At 50.2% G+C, this 24,728-nt stretch overlaps 1 protein-coding gene across 1 annotated transcript in view; it reads right to left on the bottom strand.

The window, feature by feature from the left end:
- The window catches only part of ABCC12 (ATP binding cassette subfamily C member 12), a 93,400-nt gene that overhangs the window by 9,476 nt on the left and 59,196 nt on the right, over positions 1-24,728 (bottom strand). Inside the window, exons 15-26 of the mRNA XM_021094234.1 lie at positions 21,967-22,101; positions 21,783-21,858; positions 21,736-21,744; positions 21,630-21,701; positions 18,468-18,557; positions 17,668-17,771; positions 15,400-15,597; positions 14,476-14,702; positions 11,839-11,976; positions 7,639-7,795; positions 3,126-3,215; positions 444-633 (exon numbers count right to left, since the gene is read on the bottom strand). Coding sequence (XP_020949893.1) covers positions 444-633; positions 3,126-3,215; positions 7,639-7,795; positions 11,839-11,976; positions 14,476-14,702; positions 15,400-15,597; positions 17,668-17,771; positions 18,468-18,557; positions 21,630-21,701; positions 21,736-21,744; positions 21,783-21,858; positions 21,967-22,101 — 1,486 coding nt within the window. The remainder of the gene's footprint in view (positions 1-443; positions 634-3,125; positions 3,216-7,638; positions 7,796-11,838; positions 11,977-14,475; positions 14,703-15,399; positions 15,598-17,667; positions 17,772-18,467; positions 18,558-21,629; positions 21,702-21,735; positions 21,745-21,782; positions 21,859-21,966; positions 22,102-24,728) is intronic.

Raw genomic sequence — 24,728 nt, 5'->3', positions numbered from 1 at the left:
TAAGTGTGACAGCAGCCAATCCAATATCAGTTTACGTTCCATCATTTCTGAGCATCCAATCAAGGGAATTGTTAATGCAATGGAAACGGCTCTGTGTGGATGGCTGTGCCAACAGCGATCCCTCGCTCTGCAGGGGCCACGGCTGCCCTAACGAGGTTAGCCGATCCACCCCGCAGGGGCCGTTAGCCTATGACTCATCCTCTGGGCCTCGTTTCGCCAGAATGATCCTCATTTAATTAATTCAAAAACTGATGTGTGTTTACTTCCATCTCCGCACACTCATTCAACCTGAAATCCTAATTTACAGTAAAGAGGTGGCAAGGAAAAAAAAAACAGCCAATGCGCTGCCACACACATCACCCTCTGTGGTGATTTCACCAGCACGCCCGGCGGAAATGCAAAGAACACAACCCAAAAGAAACACGGTCAGAGCTTGTTCTCACCAGAGCCTGTTCTTCCCACGATCCCAACTGTCTGCCCACTCTGGATGTTCAAGTTCAGCCCGTTGAGAACAAGGGGAGTGTTGTCTCTGTACCTCATCTGATAGTCTCTGAATGTTATCTCCCCACGGCTGGGCCAGTCGGGGGGACAGGTCCCCACTTTGAGGGGGTGACTGCATTCAGGAACACAGGTCTGAAAGGCAGAATCCCAAAGAGCGGATTAATAGTCACTTGCTTTTTCATTCATTTCATTCATTCACGCCATTCTAGGTGCGGGTGTTCCTGGTGGTACACTAGACCAGTAAGGACTCTGCATTCAAGAAACTCACGCTGCACTGAAGGCAGGTAGTAAACAAGAAAAGAGAAAGGAAGAAAATAAATTATTTGTAATAGAAGATAGAATGTGTGTGGTGGAGGCAGGAGGAGGAGTGAAAGTCACTTAATAAGGCTGGAGGAAGGCATCAATGAGGATGTGATTCAAGCTGAGACCTGGAATGCTGAGGAGATGCCAGCTGTAGGAAGATTTGTTCCTTGGAGTTCCTGTCGTGGCTCAGTGGTTAATGAATCTGACTGGGAACCATGAGGTTGCGGGTTTGATTCCTGGCCTTGCTCAGTGGGTTAAGGATCTGGTGTTGCCATGAGGTGTGGTGTGGGTCGCAGACGCGTCGGATCCCACGTTGCTGTGGCTCTGGTGTGTGCTGGCGGCTGTAGCTCCGATTCGACTCCTAGCCTGGGAACCTCCATATGCTGCGGGTGTGGCCCTAGAAAAGGCAAAAAGACAAAAAAAAAAAAAAAAAGAAGAAGATTCGTTCCAGGCAGAGCCAATAGCTAGTGCAAAGGCCCTGAGGCCAGAACAAGCCTGGGGACTTTGAGGAACAGGAAGAAAAGTTGTGTGGCTAGAGCTTAGTGAATAGCTAAGAGGGAGGGAGAATTATAAGGAGCAGCCCATTGGGGGCCCTCATGAGCCTGGGCAAGTGTCAGCCATGTGACCTTGAAGCTGTGTGACCAATCCAGATCAAGCCTTGAAATTTGCCGCATTTGATCAGATACAATTTTGTTATCTGCAAGAGTCACATCGTGGGGTTCGAAGTAGGAAGATGCTAATAACACAGGATGTCACATTCAGAGTCCCACAGGAAAGGAATGAAAGGTCCCGAAGAGAAATGCAAACTCAAATTAAGGAGTAGAGCAACTTGACTGCCTTAACTCGACTCGCCACTTTCCAGGAGGGTGGCTGACCAGCCCAGATCTCTGGATATAGGCAACCACGATTAGCTGAGAAAATAATTGTCCTTGTAGACAGTGAGTATTTTTAACACCTAGAAGATTTAGAATTAGTAATAATAGTATTTCAGAGAAGCAAAATTGTAACAGTAACATTTTCAGTTTATGGAATCTGCACATTTGGTGTTTTAAGTATTGACGATGTTAATAACATTCAGGCCTGTGACTCTAATTTAAAATGTATAATTGAATAACTTATTTAAACATGGTTTTATGTTAAAAACTTACTGTTTATATACAGCATTGGGACTGTTATGAGAACTTAGAACTCACTATATTTATAAGTTTAATTTATTAGATTTATATAACCCCAGGAAGGTTTGTTTGTTAAATCAGATCACTGAGGTACTTAAGAAGGAAATGGAGCGCATTAAATTTTAAAATGCAGTTTAAAATGTTTTAAAGTGTTTAATTAAGTTTGTAAGTGGGGCCAAATGCTATGCAAAGACCCTTAAAAGTGACTGCTTGAATTGGCGAGACCTCTTTTTAAAGAATAACAGGATTTGTAAGTGGAACATCAAAACTTAAGAGTTAGACTATTTTTTCTCAATTTACAATTCTAGTCAATCAAATATTAATTTTTAGAAATTAAAGTAAGCCATTAGGAGTTCCCCTCGTGGCTCAGTGGTAACAAACCTGACTAGTATCCATGAGGGTGTGGGTTTGATCCCTGGCCTCGCTAAGTGGGTTAGGAATCCGGCTTGCTGTGAGCTGTGGTGTAGGTCAGCAGTCATACCTCCAATTCAACCCCTAGCCCGGGAATCTCCATATGACACACATTCTTGGCCCTCTAAAAGCAAAAAGCAAAAATAAAATAAATAAAGTAAGCCATTTAATTCTCTTCTTTGTGTACAGAAACTGCCCTTGAGGAAATTTTTTAAAAAGAAAACTCCCTCAACACCAATGACTTTAGACTGTATTGTAAATAGGGGGTTTTGGGGGGGGGTTATTTTGTTTTGTTTTGTTTTGTTTGTTTGTTTGCTTTTTTAGGGCCACACTCACGGCACATGGAGGTTCCCAGGCTGGGGGTTGAATCGGAGCGACAGCTTCCGGCCTCCGCCACAGCCACAGCCACGCCAGATCCAAGCTGTGACTACAGCCTACACCACAGCTCACGGCAAGACCAGATCCTTCACCCATCGAGCGAGGCCAGGGATTGAACCTGTGTCCTCATGGATGCTAGTCAGATTCGTTTCTGCTGAGCCATGATGGGAACTCCCACAACCTCATGGTTCCTAGTAGAATTTGTTTCTGCTGTGCCATGAGGGGAACTCCGTAGAGAGGAGTTTTAAGGAAAGGTGTTGCAGTCTGATTTCAGTTTTTAAAAAGATCTCTTTCACATGTCAAATGCATAAGCTCTGCCAAAGCGACCTCGCTCCTCCTCTTGCAGGAACTTCTTACCAAAATGTACTCCCTGAGCAGCTCCACCGAGGTGAACTTGGCCTGGGTCTCGGTTCCTGTCCTCACGCACACTTGGAGCAGCCCGCTCAGCTGTTGCGGGGAACAAGCAGCCACAGTTAGAGCACTTTGTGCTCGCAGAGGCAGCTTTGTGAGCCACCCCTCCAGTCGCACTGCCCAAGACCCCACCAAAGTAGGCCTGTGTCCTTGCTGCTGTGGCGTGGGTTCGATCCCTGGACGGGGAACTTCCATGTGCCATGGGCGTGGCCAAAAAAAAAAACCAGGTAAGCCTGCCTTCCCTGCCCAGTGCCCAGATGTAAAGACACTCCTGTTGGGGTGTTTTGCCTTCAAACACTTCCTTTGTGTTTAGAAACAAATGGTAATTACATGTTCCCTGGCACTCCAGATGGTAAGAGGCATTTCACCACAGCACCGTTCCAGCACTGGCTTCTTGGCTGGAGAGGTGGGGAACCATGAGCAGGTATTCTCCTGGGATCAGTGAACTGCCAGGTACCCTCCCCTTTGTCGCCACCCGGTGGGGTCCTGCACACCATGCCCTCCCCGAGTTACCCCACCTGCAGCCTGGAAGCACCTGAAATCCAATCATCCCATTTCATCAGAGGTGGAAGAAAACCACCAAGCCTATCTGCTTGCTTTGGACCTGAGTAAATCTAGGCTTAGATGGTGGCCACCATAGACCAGGATCCCCCAGAAGCCAACGCTGAGGTTTGAGGGTGGGTGGTATATTAGAGCCAGTTGAATGGTGGTCCCCCCGCAGAAGATAGTCCAGATCCAAATCTCTGGGACCCGGAGTTCCCATCATGGCTCATTGGAAACAAATCTGACCAGCATCCATGAGGACGCGGGTTCGATCCCTGGCCTCACTCAGTGGGTTGAGGATCTGGCATTGCTGTGAGCTGCAGTGTAGGTTGCAGACCCGGCTTGGATCTCATGTGGCTGAGGCTGTGGTGTAGGCCAGTAGCTACAGTTCCGGTTCAACCCCTAGCCTGGGAACCTCCATAGGCTATGGATGCGGCCCTTAAAAAAAAAAAAAAAAAAAAAAGACAAATCTCTGGGACCTGTGAGTGTTACTGCATTGGAAAAAGGGTCTTTGGGGTGTAATTGAGAATCTTGAGATCAACCTGGGTGAGCCGGGTGGGTCCTAACCCAACAAGTGTCTGTATAAGAGAGCAAGGAGGAGGACTTGCAGAGATGGACTGCAATGATGCAGCTACAAGCCTGGGGACATCCAGGAAGACTAACCACCCCCAGCAACCTGGAGGGACAGGGAACAGATTCTCCCTAGTGCCTTCAGAAGGAACATGGCCCTACTGACACCTTGAATTTAGACTCCTGACCTCCAGAACTTCAAGGGAATACATTTCTCTGGTTTTAAGCCACTAATTTATGATAACTAATTAAGCAGCCCTAGGAACAATCCCAGGAGGTGGACCCAGAAAGTCCCAGTGGGGTCTGGGAGAAGTGAGGCACAGAGAAGAGTTCGGAGAGGCATCAGTGTGGGCAGGGACCTGTCCAGCTTGTTCACTGCTGAACCCACAGCAGCCGGCGTGGTTCTGGCTCCCAGCAGGTGCTGAGCGGACATCTGGTGAATGAATAAACTGTGCCCTTGAGAAGGGCATATATGTATTTTGTTCAATTCAAAGGGATCAACCCCTCAAAGCCCCGATTGCCCCTCTGTGGGCTAAGAATTCCATCAGCACAGTGACAGAAGTGCTCATTCTACACGATGTTACTTGACACTCGCTTTCCGCTCTGCGGGACTTCACACCTATTTCTCATCCATGGAGGGAGTCTCCTCTGTTCTCACAGGAAGCTCTGTCCCTTGGATTCTGTGTTCTCCAAACGGGGCTAATGCTCCATAAAGCCCCAAAGCCAGCTGGAGGGGAAAAGTCCCCTAGACCTTGGTGTGTGCAAACTCTCCAGCCTTACAGGAATGCTTGAAAACAATCCCATGGAAAGCTGAAGCTCTCCCCCAGGGGAGGAAAGCTGTTCCACTTGGGCCAAGTACAGGAATCTATTCAACATCAGCTGTTTTAGATTTTACTAGGCAACAATAAATAAAATCATCCATCAAAGAAGGAAACTGCCTCCCAAAGGAAAAATCATTTCTCTCACTTAAGATAAGGTTGTGAGGGGAGTTACCATTGTGGCTCAGTGGGTTACAAACCTGACTAGTATCTATGAGGACATGGATTTGATCCCCAACCTCGCTCAGTGGGTTAAGGATCCAGCATTGCCATGAGCCATGGCATAGGTGGCAGATGAGGCTCAGCTCCTTCGTTGCTGTGGCTGTGGTGGAGGCCCCAGATGCAGCTCTGATTTGACTCCTAGCCTGGGAACTTCCATATGCTATGGATGCGGCCCTAAAAAAAAGCGGGGGGGTCTGAGTATATATATTTATTCTCTTCCTTTCCAAAATACCTTTAAAATGATAGTAGAAAGAGTTCAAAAAAAAAAAAAGAGGAATAGACCTTTAACAGGAAGGGGTTTAATAAGAGAGATCATCAGTTGAGAGTGTTACAAATTTCTGGAAGATGGAAAGAGGATGAGAGCCTTTTGACAGTATAGAGGTGGGGCATGCTGTGGGGGCTTCCAGAGCATAACGTCTAGTAGGACTCACTCAGAGAGGCTCCAAGGGTGAGAAGGGGCCCACAAAGACACTGGCTGATAGGCCATCTATAGACAGATAACGTCTCTTAGACCCATTTCTTCCCCATCCTCATCTTTCTCCCAACCAGAGGTAGCTGGACATTTTACCCTAGGCCAACACACACACACACACACACACACACACACACACACGCGCGCGCACACACCTCTTTAAAGAAATTGAATGAATTTCTTGGGGCTAAGCAGGGCTCCCAGAATAGCATCCTAGATAAAATGAGTTTAAATCTAACATTTGGGTGCCTGAAGGCCAGCTCCCTGGCTGATCCTCTGAAGTAAAGCCAGCCTGTGGAAAACCCAACCCACCCACCCATAGTTATAAAACCTCCCACAGGGAGAGACCAGGCAAGGCATATACAAAGACAGAGGAAATTCTGAAAATTCAACCCAGTTTCTCACCCTTAAATACAAACGCATCAAGAGACTTATGAACAAAACCAATGGCAGGAAAGAGCAAGAACTAGATAAACAAACAAAAAGCCTGACCTCGGAAAAAAACAGAGAGCGGTCAAAGAAGAGAGGAGAGGGTAAGAAAGGGGGAGAGCTCTGCCTACCGTCCTCGGGGACATGAAAACATATACCGCATCCACTTTGAAGTGATTCTTTTAAAAACTCAGAGATTAAGAAAGGGTTTGTGGAAATTCCATATCTATGACTGCTAAATTTCAAACGAAAATGACTGAATGACCAAGAGAAGGAAGATTCCCCAAATAAAGATAAAAAGCCAAGAACACGGAAACTTTGAGATAACAGAAAGGAAACAGAAGACGGATGCAGGAAATCCAATATGCAATCAATACGAGTCACAGAAAGAAGAAACAAAGGGAAAGGGGACAAGGAAATTATCGAGAGGAGGAAAAGGAGAATTTTTTCCAACTTAAAGAGAGATTTGACTTTATTCTGTCCACGACCTTGAACAGAATAAATGGAAACCCACCCACACTCAGACTCATTGTCCCAGAATGTCAGAGCATCAGGGATAAGGACCACATGGCAGAAGCTTCCAGAGAAACGTGAGGTGTGCATCAAGTGATGGATGCGGATGCAGATGAGTTATCAGACCCAGAAGACCTGGGTTCAAATCCTGACTCTCACACGCACTGTCTTTCTGGGCCTCCGTCTCCTCACCTGCAAAGCGGGGATTAGGGCATCCCTACCTCACACGGTTGTTATGAGGATGAGTTACTTCATGGAAAGGACAGAGCCTAAAACGGCACGTGTTCCCTATTCTTATGGTGATTATGCTTTATCATGAGGATGTCCCCGTTACTGTTATTTTTCAAAAGAACAACATCAAAGCAACCAAAAAGCGACGTCAGGAATCATTTGTCATGGACACTGTCATCGTCAGAGTCGGTGCCTCTCCAGCATCCCTTTCCCTCTCTCCATCATGGGGCAGCTGTTGTGCGACTTGCGGGTAGGATGATGTGGGAGGCCATCCTTTGACCTAAGCCAATCATTCCAACCCTGTCAAGTCATGATTCGCTCTGGGATGCCTAAATTAATCCAGTAAGAATGCAGCACAGGGCATTTGTTCAGTGGCTGGAGCAGGAAGTGCTTTCCTCCTGCTTTCTTCCTGCAAGAGCCCCAGAGGCTGCCAGTCACCACTGTACAACCATGAAGGAAAAGTTACCAGAGGAGGAGGACAAAGCCAGGATCCAACTGTGCCTGAAGCCCACATGGCAGCCAGATCTTTTAAAGCTGTGAGCCACCAAGCTCTCTTTATTGTTTTAACCCACTTGAGGTGGGTTTTCTGTTAGGTCCATCCTCCCTGATACACTCTATGGCAGAGCCTCCAGGCCAAGTGCAACCTTACATGAGGTGTTACCTGGATGATATAAGACAACGACAAGCCTTTGGAGGACGCGCTGATTGAGGAGAAACTCAGAGTCACCAGCAAGGCCACAGCGAAGGTGACAATGTTCATGAGGACATCCATCCTTAGAGCAAACCACCGGAGAGCACAGTTAAAGTATAGGAGGTGGCTGGAGTTTTCATCATTTAGCATCTTAAACCTAAAATTAGGAAACCAGACAAAACAGGAGATCATGTTGTGCTTCCACAGACTTAGGGTTAGGGCTCCTAGAGAAATAGGGCAACGGGGACTTTTAAGCAAGGACCAATGCACTCCTACAGAGGTGTCTCTTACAAAGATGAACGTACATCCACTCTCTCCAAAATCTGCCACCATAGACATCTTTGGTTTGCACTTGTTCTGAGAAATCCCATGTGGCGGTAGAGTATGGTGCTGAGTGGGCTCTGTCTTTCCCAGGACTGGCAACTGGAACCCACAGCTGAGAACAAAAGGGGCTGAGAACCCCACCCTCTGCCTTCAATGGAGCCCTGCCTTGGAGTCAGCCACCCGCCTAAGGGCCACTGGAAATGACCATCGTCCCCTTCGATCTGTAAAGGGTGGGAGGAGATGGCAATGTTTGAGAGGAAGGGAGGGAGGGTGCTGGGTTGGTTGTTCTCCCCAGTTCAGAGAAAGAAGAGTCAAGGCAATTGCTTATAAAGCCGGAGGTATCTTTAAGAAGAGGAAGCTGAGGCATTCCCGCTGTGGCACAGTTGGGTTAAGAATCCACCCACAGCAGCCTGGGTCACTGCAGTGGTGCAGGTTCATTTCCCAGCTGGGCACAATGGGTTAAAAGGATCTGGTGCTGCTGCAGCTGCAGCATAGTTTGCAACTGCAACTCAGACTCGACCCCTGGCCCTCGAACTTCCATATGCTATGGGTGTGGCCGTTAAAAAAAAAAGAAGAGGAAGCTGACATCTTGTAACCCTGCTATGTGTCCACTGAGCCAAAGAGGAGAAAGAGCACAGGGCAAAACAACAGAGAGATGACAACACTGAGGGAGGAGGGCAAGACCCATCCCCGGATGTATGGAACGTGGGTTCTGCCCATTCCCGAAGTCCCTAGAGTTGGGGGTGCAGAGGGAAGATGGCATGTGGGCTTCAGTCTTAATGTGACACTGACTGGCATAAGGCAAGAGACCTCACATCAAAGGAGGCAGTGGGAGGTGCCAGGACGAGCTCCCTGGAGGATGCAGGCAGAGCTTGCCCATCAGCAGAGCCTGGCAGAGCCGCTAGGGATCCAGGCCCTGTTGGGGGTTCTCCCCTGCCACGCCACATCCACATGGGAGCTGGATCAGCTGAAAGGAGAATGACCCAGACAGAGTGGTCCCCTGAGGGTGTCACCTCCATCCCCCTGCAGCACCCTCAGAGAACCAGGCCCAGAGAAAATAAGAGGATGTTTAAAAAAACAAACCAGGTGCTTCTCAGCAGCAACCCACTCCCTGCCCAACACAGACATGCAGCACAGGGTGACCACTCCAAGCCGCTGAGCAGATGCGGTGGGGAGGAGAAGTGCTGTGACTTGAATACACCCAAGATTGAAATTTTAACGAGACCGAGCTAACCACTGACCAGGAGGGACATCGAATGCAATTGCCACTGACATTTCCCTCAACCGGAAAGGGACTTCATCAGAACAACTGGTAGAGTGCCCTGGTGGCTCAGTGGTTAAGAACTCAGCATCATCACTGCTGTGGTTCAGGTCACTGCTGTGGCTCGAGTTCAATCCCTGGCCCAAGAACTTCTGCATCCACAGGTGCAGCCAGAAAACAAGCAAGCTAACAAACAAACAAAAAAGGTAGACATTATTAGAAAAAAGTGAAAACCTATGTTTAAATCCCTAAAGAGTTAAGATCCCTCCATCTGCACAGTCATGACACTGGCATGCATGGGCCTTGCTGCTCCATCCTCTTCTAAATCTCCTCAAAGGATTCTGTCTAGAAGCACCTCTGACCCACCCCATCCCCACTCCGCCCCCCCAGAGCAAAATCAATACTTGTCAGAAGCCCAAGCCCTTAGGAAAGTCCATGACAGGGAAAAACAGTACCAAAGAGGAGAGAGCCCATCAATGATGCAGGGCTCAGCTCTCCTCCAGGATCCTCTTGGAAATCCTGGGGGAGAAACTGGGTGCTGTGGCACTCCCCTCCTCTCTGTTTCCACTCTGAAATACTCTTCCAAACACCGTGATGTTCCTACTGTGTAGCTGTAAAGCCTACAAATTCAACTGACAGCTTAAGTGACTTAGGAATCATCTGTGGTCTTATCTGTGAGGTTGCTTAGGTTGTGCAGAAACAGAATCACTGGCTGGGATCAAATTGGAATTTAACCTCAAAGCTTTTTTTTTTTTTTTTTTTTTTAAGTGGGGCAGCATTTTCGTCTGGTTGCAAAATCAATACGTGTCAGAAGCCCAAGCCCTCAGGAACGTCCATGACAGGGAAAAAAAGTACCAAAGAGGGGAGAGCCCATCAACGATGCAGGGCTCAGCTCTCCTCCAGGATCCTTTTGGAAACCCTGGGGGAGAAACTGCAGGAAGACAAGGCTTGAATCAGTTGGGCTTATTGTGAGTCGATGAATGGCCCATGACCAAGACACTGGAAGGGTAGAAGGGTGATGCAGGAATTTTTTTTTTTTCTTTTTTGGTTGCCTGGCAGCACATGGAGCTCCCCCCACTAGGGATCAGATCTGAGCCACAGTTGCCACCTATACCACAGCTGCAGCAACACCAGATCCTCTGACCCACTGTGCTGGGCTGGGGATAAAACCTATGTCCTGGTGCTGCAGAGATGCCACTGATCCCACTGTGCCACAGCGGGAACTCCTAATGCAGGACTCTTGACAGAGGACTTTCAGATCAAACCAGTAACAGGGCTAGCTGCTGGCTGAACTAAAGCCATGCTGGGATGCCAGGTCTACACCGAGATTATGGGTGGTGGGGAGAGAGATGCAAACTCTGAATGAAGTGTGAATTAGGTTTTTAAGGAGAGAAAGGATGAGAATGGAAAAAGAACATCTATGTGGCAGACTGCAATAGATTCATCAGACTCCATTTACTTTTCCACCTATGGACACAGCAGGACTACATTTCCCAGCTTCCTTTGCAGTTATGTGCACCCATGTGACTGAAATCTGGCCAACGAAGGTGAAGAAATGATGAGCATCTTCCTTGGGGTCTTCTACCCATATCTCTCCTCTTCTCTTCCGGTTAAAGATCCCCAAGGCCCTCAGGATAGAAAAGCCCTGAACGAGAGAGACCGTGTGCCTGAGTGTGGAGCCTGGTCCCCTACTCCTGCCCATGGACCCTCTTCAGTTGTGACCCGAGGAAGAACAAATATGCATCCTGTTAAGCCCCTAAATTCTGGAGCTGTTTGTTACCACACTGAGCCCACTGTGACTGGTACACAGTGATTACATGGGATTATACAGGGTTTTAGACGTTTGGAGCTGGAAGACTCCAGAGAAATTTATTAATCCAGTTCCGACATTTTAAAAAGGAGAAAACTGGCCCACCCACTAAATGAGATGTAACATGGCCTTTAAAAGTGAACTTTCCAGGAGTTCCCGTCATGGCACAGTGGTTAACGAATCCGACTAGAAACCATGAGGTTGTGGGTTCAATCCCTGCCCTTGCTCAGTGGGTTAAGGATCCAGCATTTCCGTGAGCTGTGGTGTAGGTCGCAGATGCCGCTCGGATCCCGCGTTGCTATGGCTGTGGCGTAGGCCGGTGGCTACAGCTCCGATTGGACCCCTAGCCTGGGAATCTCCATATGCCCCGGGAGCGGCCCTAGAAAAGCCAAAAAGACCAAAAAAAAATGATTATAAAAAAAAATGATTATAAAGATTTCAAAAACAGGGGAAAAAAAAGAAAAGACTGGGATAAAATATTTGAAAATATGAAGAGGATTTGAGTTGGAGGAGCCTATGGGTGATGGTTTTCTCCTGTTTTCTTGACTTGAACATATTTTACTCAGAACGTGAAAAAATGAAATGTGTAAAACCCCAGACGGAGGCTGTCATTGCATGGATGAGCTAGAGTCTTTGGGGGATACTGGGCAGGAAGGCGTGGTGTTTGAGGGGCTCCCCGCCTCCATTCTGGGGGCTCCATCCCCGTGGCCCAGACGTCCCTCCTCAGAGAACCGCCCTTGGGGGCCGGCCTGGGGCAGCCCCACCCAGGACTCACTTGCTGACACAGTCCTCCCTCTTGTCGTAGGCGTGGATGGTTCCCAGGCCCTGCACGGACGAGGTGATGTGGGAGAACCAGGGGGACCGGCTGATGTTCTCCACCTTCTTGAGCTCCTGGACGCCTCTGTGGAAAATGCTGCGGGAAAACCAAGAGCGGCCAGGAGGAGTCGCCCCGGGCTGTCCTGGGTTCACACAGACCCAACTCAGCATTCAAGACAAAGCCCGAGGCGGACGGTACCATCTAACTGGGGAGGAGGGGTGGGCCCGCCATCTCCTCGGAGGGTGCCATCCCTGCCTGGGGAAGGGGGGGCTCAGAAATATGAGCCATTTGTCCCTGGGGTCTCAGTTCTGAGTGTTTCTTGCAGCATAAGGATCTTGCTGCCAGAGAAGTGACTCTGGTCTTTGAAGACTTGAGTTTGTCACACAATGCAGCCCCTAAATACAAGCCGACCACTTTGGGGTGCCCCACCAAAGGAAAAGTGATCTGTTCCAATTCTGGAGGAAATTCTGGATCCAGTACATCAATTGCCAGAGTGCAGTCTTTGAAAGGCATCTTCAAAGGTAATGCTGAACGAAATTTGAATATGGTCTCCTCGGGGGCTGCCTTTTTTTTTTTTTTTTTTTTTTTTGGCTTTTTTAGGGCCGCATTCACAGCACATGGAAGTTCTAGGACTGGGGGGTTGAATTGGAGCTACAGCTGGTGGCCTACACCACAGCCACAGTGACTTGGGATGCGAGCCGAGTCTGCGATCTATACCAAGGCTCACAGCAATGCCAGATCCTTAACCCACTGAACGAGGCCTGGGATCGAAACTGTGTCCTCATGGGTACTAGTCAGATTCCTTTCCGCTGCACCACAAACTTGAAACATCCCAAACCAAATCTGTAATCTTGATGACCCACAACTGCATCTCCGCCTGTATTACCTGGATCTGTCTTCACATCACTCCTCATCTTGGACTCATCCTTGGCCTCTCCTATCCCCCAACCCTGATGAACTATCTTGGAAATGGCTCCCGAATCCACCTCTCTTTTCCACCCTTACTGCTGCTGCCTAGGTCTCAATGCTCACCCAGACTCTGCCCTTCAAGAGTCTCCCAGCCTATAGCCTCCCTCCCTATCTTGACCTCTCCGGACCTTCATTCACCCTCCACACTGCGGCCAAAGCAGTATTTCTTTTTTGAACTTTTAATTTTTTAAAATTGTTTGCTTTTTAGGGCCACACCCATTGCACATGGAAATTCCCAGGCTAGGGGTTGAATCGGAGCTGAGCTGCCAGCCTATGCCATGGTCACAGCAATGCCAGATCCAAGCTGTGTCTACAACCTGCACTGCAGCTCACAGCAACGCTGGATCCTTAGCCCACTGAGCGGGGGTGTCCTCACTGGATCCTAGTCGGGTTCGTTACCGCCGAGCCACAACAGGAACTCCCAAAGCAGTATTTTTGAATCTTGGCTCTGCATGTTGACAGTGGATGTGGGTGAAAGATTTGTGGACTGAATCCTTTGCAATCTGGGGACCCTCTTCAAGCCCCTCGTGTCCAGCCCAGGGATGGCACATCTAGGAACCTAAGAAGCATTTCCTTGAGTTTTATAGAAACTCAAAGTTTGTAGAAAATTGTGTCTCATTCTGCATTGACGAGACACTTACTGTCACCTAGTCTCATTTGATCCTCACGAGAACTCCTGAGGAACAGGGGAGGTGCTTCTTTCAATGATTATCATTTTGATGGTGAAGCTCACAGCACTTCTCTGACCTCTCCAAGGCCCTCCAGCTAGTTCTGCAGCAGGGTTGGGACTCTGGTGCAAATTTCATCTGATTTCCTATCCTCAGCCCTCATACAATACCCACTAGGCTGCCTGCTGAGAATTTCAGCTTGCCTGGGAACCAGGAGGGTCTGAGTTTCCTGGAAGGCTGGGACCCATGCTGCCCTCCCACTTTTCCCCAGCATGGGGGCAAAGGTGGGCTCAGGAACTCCCTGGTGCCAAGCAGCCCAAGGCCCTTCTTTTGCCATATCCGTAGTCAGGTGGGACCATTTCTCAAAGCTCAGAGAGACTGAGGGCTGGTCTCCTCTCTCCTCCAGCAGCATGAGTGCCAGAGCCCCATGATCAAGAAAGTAAGAGCAGGCAAACCGCCACCAAGGTTGCTAGTTTCCTGGCCTGGGACCAGTGACTTCATCGCCCAATCATATCCACCTCTCAGCGTTGCTCTGAGACTCAAGTGCCAGATATATGTCACTTCGCTTCACACCAGAATTCATTGTGCTCCACCACTCAGAGAAGACAGTAAGGGAGTTCTGGCTGTAGTGCAGTGGACTAAGAATCCAAATGCAGTGGATCCAGTCACTATGGAGTTGCAGGTGCATTCGTGGGTTTGATCTCCAGCCCAGCACGGTGTGTTAAGGATCCTGCATTGCCACAGCTGCAGCATAGGTCACAGCTTCAGCCCAGATTCAGTCCCTGGCCTGGGAACTTACATTTGCTGTGGGGGCAGCCATTAAAAAAAAAAAAAAAAAGGCAAAACAAAAACAAAATAGCAGGGACTCAATACCAGGTGATACTACTGGTCACTGTGCAGGGTTAAGCAACTACGTGTAGGTTTCATGTGGTTCTTTCTAAACAGTGCATCGACCTACCGTAAAAGAATGAAGAAGCCTACAGCAAGGCCGGCCAGGACTAAAAGGACAGCAGGAAACACGGCAGCCAATATCAGGAGAATAAACAGCACCATAAAAAACTGCTGCAGAAAGTTCTCTGCGTGGAATGGCAGCCTCACATCCAGCTCGTCCATATCCTTGGAAAATCGGTTCATGAGCCGGCCGGTGGGAGTCGTGTCAAAGAAGCTCATGGGGCTCTCCAGGATCTATGGGTGACAGTGGAGCGTCAGGGTCGAGGGGCGTGTCCGGTGACCCCCCCACCCGACCCCGGGGTGGCGTTTTCTGGGGCTGCAATGCGGAGCCAGGCCTGAGCTTGTTCCCAGAGTGCCACATGATCCTGGGAAGTGAGCATGCGCGCGTCCCTTTCCTGCGGCCACCGTGATGCACGTGACCTTGAGTGGGAGTCGACCTTCTTGGTAGAGGAAGGAACCTCGTGCCCCAGGGCAACAGAAAACTAAGTCCCACTGTCGGTACGGGCTACCCCTGAGCGCTCAGGCCAGGGCCCTCCACGGCAGCAGTGGGATGAAGCGGGGCCCGGTGTACCCAGGGCTCTTTGGAGCAGGGGAGGCCCTCTGCGCCTGCGCACATCTGCTCCGGGGCGGCATCCTCAGGGAGTCCTTCCAGACCACCCTCTCATTCACTCCCAGCCCTGCCTGGGCCCAGGACCCCCGCTCTCCAGAGCTCCCTGGAGTTGGCCTTTGAGGTTGATAATTAGGTGTGGGAGGACTCTTCCCCAATGCGACTGTAAGCTCCGTGAGCAGCGTGTCTGCTCCAGAGCCCAGCACGGTGTCTGGCGCATTGAGGGTGCTCAGTAAATGCCAGTGGCTGAGGAATGGGATGTGTGGGCAGCCCCGGGGGTGGGGGTGGGGAGGGATGGGGTGAGGGAGGGGAGGGGGGCTGGACCTTGTGCAACACTTGGTTGTGCAGCGAGGAGGACGCCATCAGCGTAGTCTTGGTGAAGGTGAGGCCTTTGGTGATAGCAAACACCAGCACAGACACCATGCTCCCGGCGTACACCCACTGGTACACCCGCGGCCCAGTGTCGGCCAGTACCGTGCCCACCTCACACGTGCTCGCGTTGCCCTGAGGCCCACACGTCATCTTGGGGGGAAAACGAGAAGCAACAGGAATTGATCAATGCTCAAAAGATTGGGACTTTTCCAGAGAATCCTTACAGGGAGAAGACACTAAAAAGAGGTGCAGGTGTTCCTTTTGTGACTCAGTGGTAAGGAATGACTAGCGTCCATGAGGGTGTGGGCTGGACCCCTGGCCTTGCTCCTTGGGTTAAGGATCTGGCGTTGCTATGAACTGCCAGTGTAGGTCACAGACACGGCTCAGATCAATTCGACCCCTAGCCTGGGAATTTCCATTATGATGCAGATGTGGCCCTAAAAAAATTTAAAAATAGAAAGATACATAGTTGTTAAGAATGAGTCAGGTGATAAACTCAACCTCCTTGGGGCAGGGGAGGGGTGCTCCTGAGCTTTACATGGGTCCTGCCCCTGGGCCACTGGGATCCTCCAGCTCAGGAGTCTTAGCACAGTCAGTGGGAAAAGCAAAGTGGACAAATCAGCCTGAATAATAAAGCAGCCATCTCGGAAGCCAGGAGACCAGAGGTGATGCTGGACCAGGAAAATCACAGAAGTAACTGAATCTGGATCCTACAGGCTGGCTGAGCAAACCTCAGGTGGCCCCGACAGGCCAGGGAATCAGGGATCTGCTGGCAGAAGCCACCAGGCCTTGGGTAGACTCGGGGGTTCTCTGTACGATGGGCCAGCCCCAGGGCCCCTTCCTTTCCTCTTCTCAGGGGACACCTGGGAGGACCCTGGTCCTCTGCCCTGGAGGCCTGGTGGGGAGGAGGGAGCCTGGGGAACCAAGGGCTCTGGGAGGGTTCAGAGTAAACGCTTATGGCTCCCTCCTCCCTGAGGATGCCTGCATTTCCGGAGAAAGGCCATCTCCTCCTCCTGAGAAACTGGCAGTTCCATTTTCCTCTGAGCTGTGTGCTAAAAGTCAAGACTGCCTTTGGGGAGCAACCAAGCATCTTTCTTCTAAATGCCATTTTGCTGATTACAGCAATAGCGGAAATATAAACCAGAGGTGGCCGCTGATGGATGAACATCCATGAAAGCAAAAGCATCCCTGGGGAGCTAATTGACCGAAGGACCAGCGTGAAGAGGAGGCTTCGCTGTGCTGTGGGCTGTGCCCTCCGTGTCTGGGGGTGGGGCAACCGCGTGGGTCAGCCTGCTGCCCAATTAGCACAGCCCTGGCACATTGGGGAAGTACCACGCATACAGGGAGGCCCCACTCTCATTCAAACCTTGAGCTCTTCAGGAGCAAGCAGTGATCTGAGGGGACACTGCAGAGATGACTCTTTTTTCCGCACAGAGCAGGCCAGCCACCGGCTTCTCCCCTTGGGACTGGTCTCAGGGAACTGTGCCAAACTCCAGGAGGGCTGCAGCAGCCTCTCCCCTGCCCCTGTCTTCCCAGGGCCTCCTCACTTTGGTTGTCATAGCAACACAACTGTATCAAAATGTAATCTTGGAGGATGGGCAGGCAACCCCATAGCATCTCCCAGGGCTCCAGGAATGCTCTGAAACCATGAGCCAGAAGCCAGGAGAGCTTCCAGCAAGCTTGGGCGGGAGCAGACTTAGCATCCAGGAGGGACCCAGCCTAGATGAGACCTAGGGAGGCAGAAAGAGATCCCCAGTGGCCCTGCAGCACATCCGGGGACTGACTCTGACTTTTGCATGTCCTGTTCCTGTAGAAGAGCTTTGGGGAGCAGAGCCAGGTGGAACCCTCTGACACCAGAAAGCAGCAATGACAAGATACCAGGTCCTCTTTTAGGCTTCCCCAGCTTCTCCCAGCACCTCCTCAGAGGTGCCTTGCAACAGAGACTGCAAACTGACCCTCTTCTGCACCTGTGTGACTCCAGACATTTTCCTGGCACCACCTTTTGAGCCAATTCTTTAAAATCTGAAAGTGGCACCTAAAATTTGGATGCCCGACTGGTCTTGAAAAATCAAAGGGAGCTTCAGGAGTTGAGTTGTGGAGTGTAAGCAGCTGACCTCAGCCTTGTGGGGGGCGGTGGGAGGCTCCTCCCATAGTGTTGGGTACATTCAGACTCTCCATCGGGAACTGACTCAAAATTTCCTGGTGCCAAGGAGAACTCACCTGTGAGCCCATGTCTAACCAGAGACCCAGCCACCAGTTGCTGAAGGCAGAGCTGCCAATCATCAGGAGGAAGAGGGACACAACGAAGAGAGAAAGGAGGTACCCTGCAGAGGAGGGGGTAGGTGCAGGGTTACAGAGGAGAGGGGGCTGCGGTAGGCTCCTCTTCCTTGGGGTCAACCATGGTGGGAAATTCAAAGCCTGCAGGAAAAGCACCCCCACGCCTAGGAACCACCCCTTAGGCTGATGTGACAAGTCTGGGGATTGGGTCCCTGAACCCCAACAGGTCACCTGTTTCACCTGGCTGGAAAATGGGTCCAAACTGTCAACATACTAGAAAAACCACTACTATGCACTTTAATAGAAGTGACTCAGGATTCTTTACAACAAACAGGCACATAAAAACCCAGTCTTGCTCGAGAGAGACAGGGAATGAAACTATAAGGTGTGTTTTGCCCAGGGAGATGGGATTCTCGCGTTGAAGGCAGGCAGCAAATGGGTGGCTGTCATACTCGGAGACTTGAGTGCAAGGTTGCACTAGAACCATAGCTGGGTCATGCTGCTGCTCACTTGGTTTCAATAAATAGAGTCTGGCAGCTTTAATGGAGATAAAGGATGATTCCATTTAAAAGGCTGTATTATCAGATTTGAGATTTTCAGGGAGAAAAAAATAACAGCGCTGAGAAACGACCCTAGCATAAAGAGAGTAATTGTTAAGGAAATCATAAAAGGTGAACCCAACAGTTTAAGAAAGAATTTCTTAACGCAAATTAAATCAAGAAACCCCTTGTTTTATACCAAACCTCCAGAAGCCTTAATGTACGTGTGATACGTTTTCCAGGTCACAGTTCCTTCCCGGGGAGACTCGGTCTGGATGAGCTGGTGCAGAGGAACTGTAGAGACAAACACAAGCCCTGTGGCACCCCTGTGGTGGGTGGGGGGTAGGTGGGGAGCCCTCCCGCACACTCCCCCCACCGCTAAGGGCAGTGTGGTTCCTCCTTCCACAAGCCTGTGCTTTGAAGCTCCCAATACACTTCTGTGCATTTTGCTTTATTTGGTCCTTATGACAGCCCTGGGAGGCAGGTGGTTTTCAGTCTTCAGGGAAATCTTTATGAAGCACCTACTATGCGCTCAGCCCTGGGGAGAGAGGGCTTGTCTAGTTCCCTGCTTCCCTGACCTGAGTCTCCAGAAGCAGATCCCAGGAAGAAGATGTGAGCACATGTCATGTTCCCAGGATTACTGGAGGTACAGGGAAAGGAAGGCAACACTAAAAGCCAGCAGGGAGTTCCCGTTGTGACTCAGTGGGTTACGAACACGACTAGTTCGTGTTTGATCTCTGGCTTCACTCAGTGAGTTAAGGATTTGGTGTTGCCGTGAGCTGGGGTGCAGGTCAAAGATGTGGCTCAGGTCCTCTGTGGCTGTGGCTGTGGCTGTGGCTGGCAGCTGTAGCTCCGATTTGACCCCTAGCCTGGGAACTTCCATGTGCCACACTGTCACTAAAAAGTATGCGCGCGCGCGCGCACACACACACACACACACACGTAGAAGCCAGCCATCTCATCAAGGCAGTGCCCCATGGTCAATGGGAGCATAACAGCACCATTAACTCCAGCACAGAGGACTCTCCAGCTAGGGCAGAACTACACCTCAGAGGCTACACCTCAGTGATCATCAGGATCTGGGCTATTTCTACACCACTTCCCATGGGCCATTGGGTGAGGGCTTCCCCCTGCAGGAGATTCATTCCCTAGCACTTCCAGCTTCATCGGCAGGTGGCAGCTACCAGAGAGACGCCCAGGCAAAGGGAGGCAGGTGTGGAAGCTGGGAGTTGGGCTGCATGTGCAGAAGTGCTAAGGGCACCCACAGCATCTACCACAGGGGCCAACAAGAAAGCATCTACCACAGAGCCCACACCATGAGAAGAAACCCAGGGCACCCTCCCAGGTCAGCCGCTGCACAGATTCCCAATTCCCTCGACGTGACTGTCCCAAGTCCTCTCCATTTTGCAAAGGGTCAAGTTCTCATTGAAACAACATTCAGAGGGGCAGGGATGTTGCCAAAGAGAGCCCAGCAGCCAGGATTGAATGCATGTCTCTTCGCTCTGCTCCCCAGAGAAGCATGAAAAGGTCAGCTCCAAGGCAGAATCTTGTGGTTATACCTGGCTACATAAACAGACATAAATAGAGCCAGACAAGGGGGCACCCCTGCCCACATGCTCTCTTGCACCCTGCCGGGCAAGGCAAGCTGTCACATCTCAAAGGCACCTTCATGAATACACCTGCCTTTATACTCTCTGCCTGGGAACCCTCGTGCTTCTTTGAGAATGTTCAGCCTTTTGCTTGTCTTCCCCTCTAAAGCTACAGCATGAGAAGGACGCCTCAGTGGGTTGGCAGAGCCTAAGGAACGGCATCCTGGAGCGCAGAAGGAACTGTCAGACCCCCTTGTGGCCCCAGCCCAGTCACCTGTGCTGCTGATGCTCTGCTCACCTTTGCTGCGCTTGGAAAATGCCCTGGTGCCAGGCCAGTGGGCAGTGCCACCTTCAACACTTCCTGTCCTATAGCTCTCAGAGCACTTAATTTCATACCTTCCCTTTCCTCCCCAGAGAAGGAAGGTGAGGAGAAGAGGAACAGGGTTTACTCCCCACAGGACCCCAAGTCCTGGGCAGCCTGGAGCTTTCCTGGGAAAGCATGGAAGAGATGGCTGCCCCCCCCAACTTCGGCTTTGGCCGCCTCCAGACTGATAAAAATATGTTGTCTTTCTAAATGGGCATGCATTTGTCACAAGCACCATTAATGGTGCCAAGACGCACATTTTTTTCTCACGTTTCAACATCTCTGAAATCAGGATGTGCCCCATTCAGGAGTATGCCATAACATCTAATTTGGCAGAGACTTCTTTCGAAGCAGTACCTAAAATGATGGTGATCTTAAAATGGGTGGCATCTCAAATTTGATGGAATATATAAAGGTTTTTGTTCAGGGACACATTACTGAGGGACCTGGCTGTGGGTACTTTGAGGAAAGTGCATTTTGACCCCTACCCTTTCAGTGCCCAACACGGGGCAGGGCACAGAGTCCTCAACAAATGTTGGGAGGATGAAGGGATGGAAGGTAACAGAGTCTAAGGAGGAGAGGCAACTTGACCAGCCCGTTCCTTGCCAGGTTTATCCCTCTCGTCTCTCCTCTCTGCCTTCCTGGAATTGCCTGGTGCCCTCAACCCCAAGTCATCCCCTTTCCCCACCTTGTCACCACAGTGTCCCCCGCAAACTCCTACACATGCTTAAAGGACCAATCTAAAGGTCACCTCCATTGTGAAGCCCTCCCTCACTGTTACCCCCACCCCAGTTTCCCATTGCTCTTATCACAGTTTCCCCTGAACTTGCCTGGGGATGGAGGCATATTTCCCCTCTCTCCCCAGCCTCGCTTAGTGCCCAACACATGGTAGAATTCAGAGTCCTTATTTGTGGACAGAATTAATAACCTTATCCCACCTTGATATCTTCACGGCTGCATGATTCTCTCTCAACATTCCCCCATGAAAATGGGAAACGTTCTCTGTGTGTGCTGCCTATAATTAATCTCTGGGCATCGTTTTGATCTTTCCAACTAGTGAGGATAATAATAACTAGTGAGAGCTACTATATGTCAGGTACTATGCTATTCATTTTATGTACAGTTTCTCATGTAATCTTCTCAAGAACCTATGAGGTTGGTACTCTTATTTCCCCACTTTACAGATTAAGAAACTCAGAGTGGCCAGATATCTTGCTTCAAAATCATAAAACTAGCATAAGGTTGAGCCAGAATGTGGACTCAGGCAGTTGAATCCAAGGCTCATGCTACAATAAACTATATAATTTTAGCTGCCCCAAAGGACGTATGCTCAGCTTACACATCTCTATCCCACATGGCAAGTGCCCAACAAAAATTTAAGGGTCTGTAACTGATGGAAGGAAAAGCAAATACCTTTTATGTCTACCAATTCTGATTCTGTTTCCGGTTCTTTTCCTTCATTTTTCTCATCCCCTGGAGCCAAAACTAGGGCGAGAAATAAAGAGAGATCTGTGTCCACTCATGAGCCCTGGGTAATGAGAAGTGGGATTTGAACTCTGATTGTACCAGCGTCTTCATCTCTCTCAGCAGGGTTCTCCTTAAGGGCTTCCACCATGGCTGCATTGTAAATGTGCTCAGGATCCTGGAGACAAAAGGAAATTCCTCTGAAAAGGAAATGACAAGAGCTTCCCCAGGCCAGAAGTCATGAGGGAAGGCGCCCCATCTCTTGCACTCAAGTGGGAAGAGTTACCTTGAACTGCAACCCTCGGAGGTTGTGAATCAGCTTTGCGTAGCGTCCTCTCTCCTCCATTAACTCCTTGTGGGTTCCCTTCTCACAAATCTCTCCATCTTCCAACAAGATGACTTCATCACAAGACTCCAAGAACTGCAGAGATATTAAAGTGATCTACACTGAACGCCTGCCTTGGACGAGGGAGAAGAACGCCACGCCAGACTCCCCATCCAGCTGTGTCTCAGAGCTCGTCCGGGGGTTCTCAGCCTTGGCACTAGTGACATCGACAGTGAGATAACTGGGGGTAGGGGTGGGGCTGACTGTGCATTGTAGGGTATTTTATTTTAGTCTTTTTAGGCATATGGAACTTCCCATGCTAGGGGTCCAATACGAGCTACAACTGCTAGCCTACCCCACAGCTACAGCAATGTAGGATCTGAGCAGTATCTGCAACCTACACCACAGCTCACAGCAATGCCGGATCCTTAACCCACTGAGCAAGGCCAGGGATTGAACCCACGTCCTCATGGATACTAGTCCGGTTTGTTATTGCTGAGCCAGGACAGGAACTCTCAACTGTAGGGTATTTATTTAGCAGCCTCCCTGGCTTCTACCCACTAGATGTCAGGAGCCCCCGCTCCCCCCAGTTGTGACAAGCGAAAGTGTTTTCAGACATGCCCAAGGCCTTCGAGGAGGCATAATGGCTCCAGTTGAGAGGCACAGATTTAGTGCCCATGGGTCTCATAAGCACAAAAGGGGCCTTTGGTTGTCGCTGTGAAGCACATTGACCTTCCTTTGTTCTTGCTCCTACAGGGGACGTCTTACTAAGACAGCTGATCACGGAGACTTGGAATATGAAACTGACAAAGGCGCTGCAGCCAAGATTTGCTGGAGCAGCGAAAGAGGAGCTGAGCAGTGGCCCCCCTCTGTTATGGCATTACAAGCCCACCTCATCATCCTCAACCAGCCCCAGCCCAGGAGACACAGCCCACGGTGCAGTCCCCAGCCACCAGACCACACCACCTGGCCTGAGGAGTTTACACCAGCTTTCTCGGTATTCTAAAAATAGAGCTACATTTAATGATAGCATCCCACAGTTTGCCCAAAGCACTTCTGTTTTTCTAATTCGAGTTCCCTTCATTTCCATATCACGCCTGAGATCAAAGAGCTGTGAAGAGGAGTTTCCTTTCATTTTGGAATGAGATGGAGCTCTCCCCATAGGATCAGCCCATCTCAGGGTGGGAAGCCCCTCCTTGGAGTTGGACAAGATGCTGTGAGATTTAAATGATCCAGCCTAAACAGGGCCTTGCAGGTCTTCCCTGTATTTAGGGATCCACCCAAGGTCAAATCTACCCTTGATACTCTTGATTAAGCCCTGAAAGAAGTAGCTTCATTTGGTCATTATGCACTTAATGAGGTGTTGGGGGCGGAGAAGAGGGTGGTACCCAGAAGGCCAAAGGACATCAGTTTCACTTGGCTTTGAACAGCTCCAGCATTTCTTCCTCCTCAGGACTAAGTGCCCCGTTCCCTGTCCACTTTCCCAGACAGCCCAAGCAGGAACAGCCTGGCTTCTCATGTCCGGCGAGACAATTTCTGACAGGGCCATTTTTCTGAACATCACCTCTCACCTTTGCACAGCGTCTTCTAACTTTCAAAGCCCAACCGCATCTCTTCTCTCTCAGTCTCCCACAGCCCAGTCAAGAGAGCAGGAAGCATTTCCATTAGCCGTTTCCCAGATGGGGAAACTGAGGCACGGACATGGGGGCACATATTCCAACCCTGGAAGCTCCTAGGAAAGCCCCTCTGACCAGCAAGCCCCCAGTTCTCTCCAGTGAGACCAGGTGTGATCTGTGCAGCTTTGTTCTGCAAACTCACAAAAGCTGGCCCTGGGTTGCACTTCAGCCACAGGCCGCTGGCCTCATTTCATTTGTTTCCTCCGTGATAGAAGAGCAACCGTCCAGCCCAAGCACTCGGAAGCATCCAGATTGCCTGTGGGCCTCTGTGGTAAAAGCAGCCAGGGAAATGTTCTGGAAAAGCCCAGGGGTTCCAGGTCCAGGTTCTGAGCCCCTCCTCCCCAACACTGGGTAGCTGGACTGAGATTCTAGCGCCACCTGGTGGCTGCCTGCATTTTTCAACACATTTTTCCCCCCAACATTTTTTGAGCAAAAAGTAACGACATGAAATGACCTTGGTGAAAAGCAGTCTCTGAGGAGGCCTCTTGGGTTCTTGCCTGAGGTCTTACTGCGGGTGAGTGAGTTTCAGAGATTGGGCCAGGGTCAAGATCACGTTCTCCCTCTTGAGGACTCCTGCAAGGACAGCTCTGACCCACATCTGCCAGGGGCCAGGAGTGTCCCTCTGCATTCCCAGAAGTCCAAGACAGCCCTCCCTGCTGCAGCTGGTCCCCAGGGGTGAGACCCTCACCCTGCAAGGCTGTGGTCACCACATTTAGCACCCTGGCTGAGCAATGGCCTGTTCTCAGTCACTTCATGGGGGCCCAAAAGAAATCAAACCTTATCCTCTACCCGAGCCCTGGCCCAGCGGAGGACTGAGAAGCTTGCGTAGGCACCTGCCCAGCTTGATACCTCCTGCAGGTGACAGAGCCCACTCAGAGGGAACCTAGGGAATCCTCACATGCCAAATTCAGGTGCTTGGAACTTATTCTGAGAACTGTAGCCATCAGCAAAGAGACACAGGCTGGGGCAGAGACAGAGCAATAGGAAAGCCTTATTTTCCTGGGTCTTGAGGAAATTCCCCCTCTTTAGGCTGACCCTTCTAGCCGA

This window comes from Sus scrofa, chromosome 6 (assembly GCF_000003025.6).
Source record: "Sus scrofa isolate TJ Tabasco breed Duroc chromosome 6, Sscrofa11.1, whole genome shotgun sequence".
Classification (NCBI taxonomy): domain Eukaryota; kingdom Metazoa; phylum Chordata; class Mammalia; order Artiodactyla; family Suidae; genus Sus; species Sus scrofa.
The sequence above is the reverse complement of the archived record's forward strand: the minus strand, read 5'-3'. Positions and strand labels throughout refer to the sequence as shown.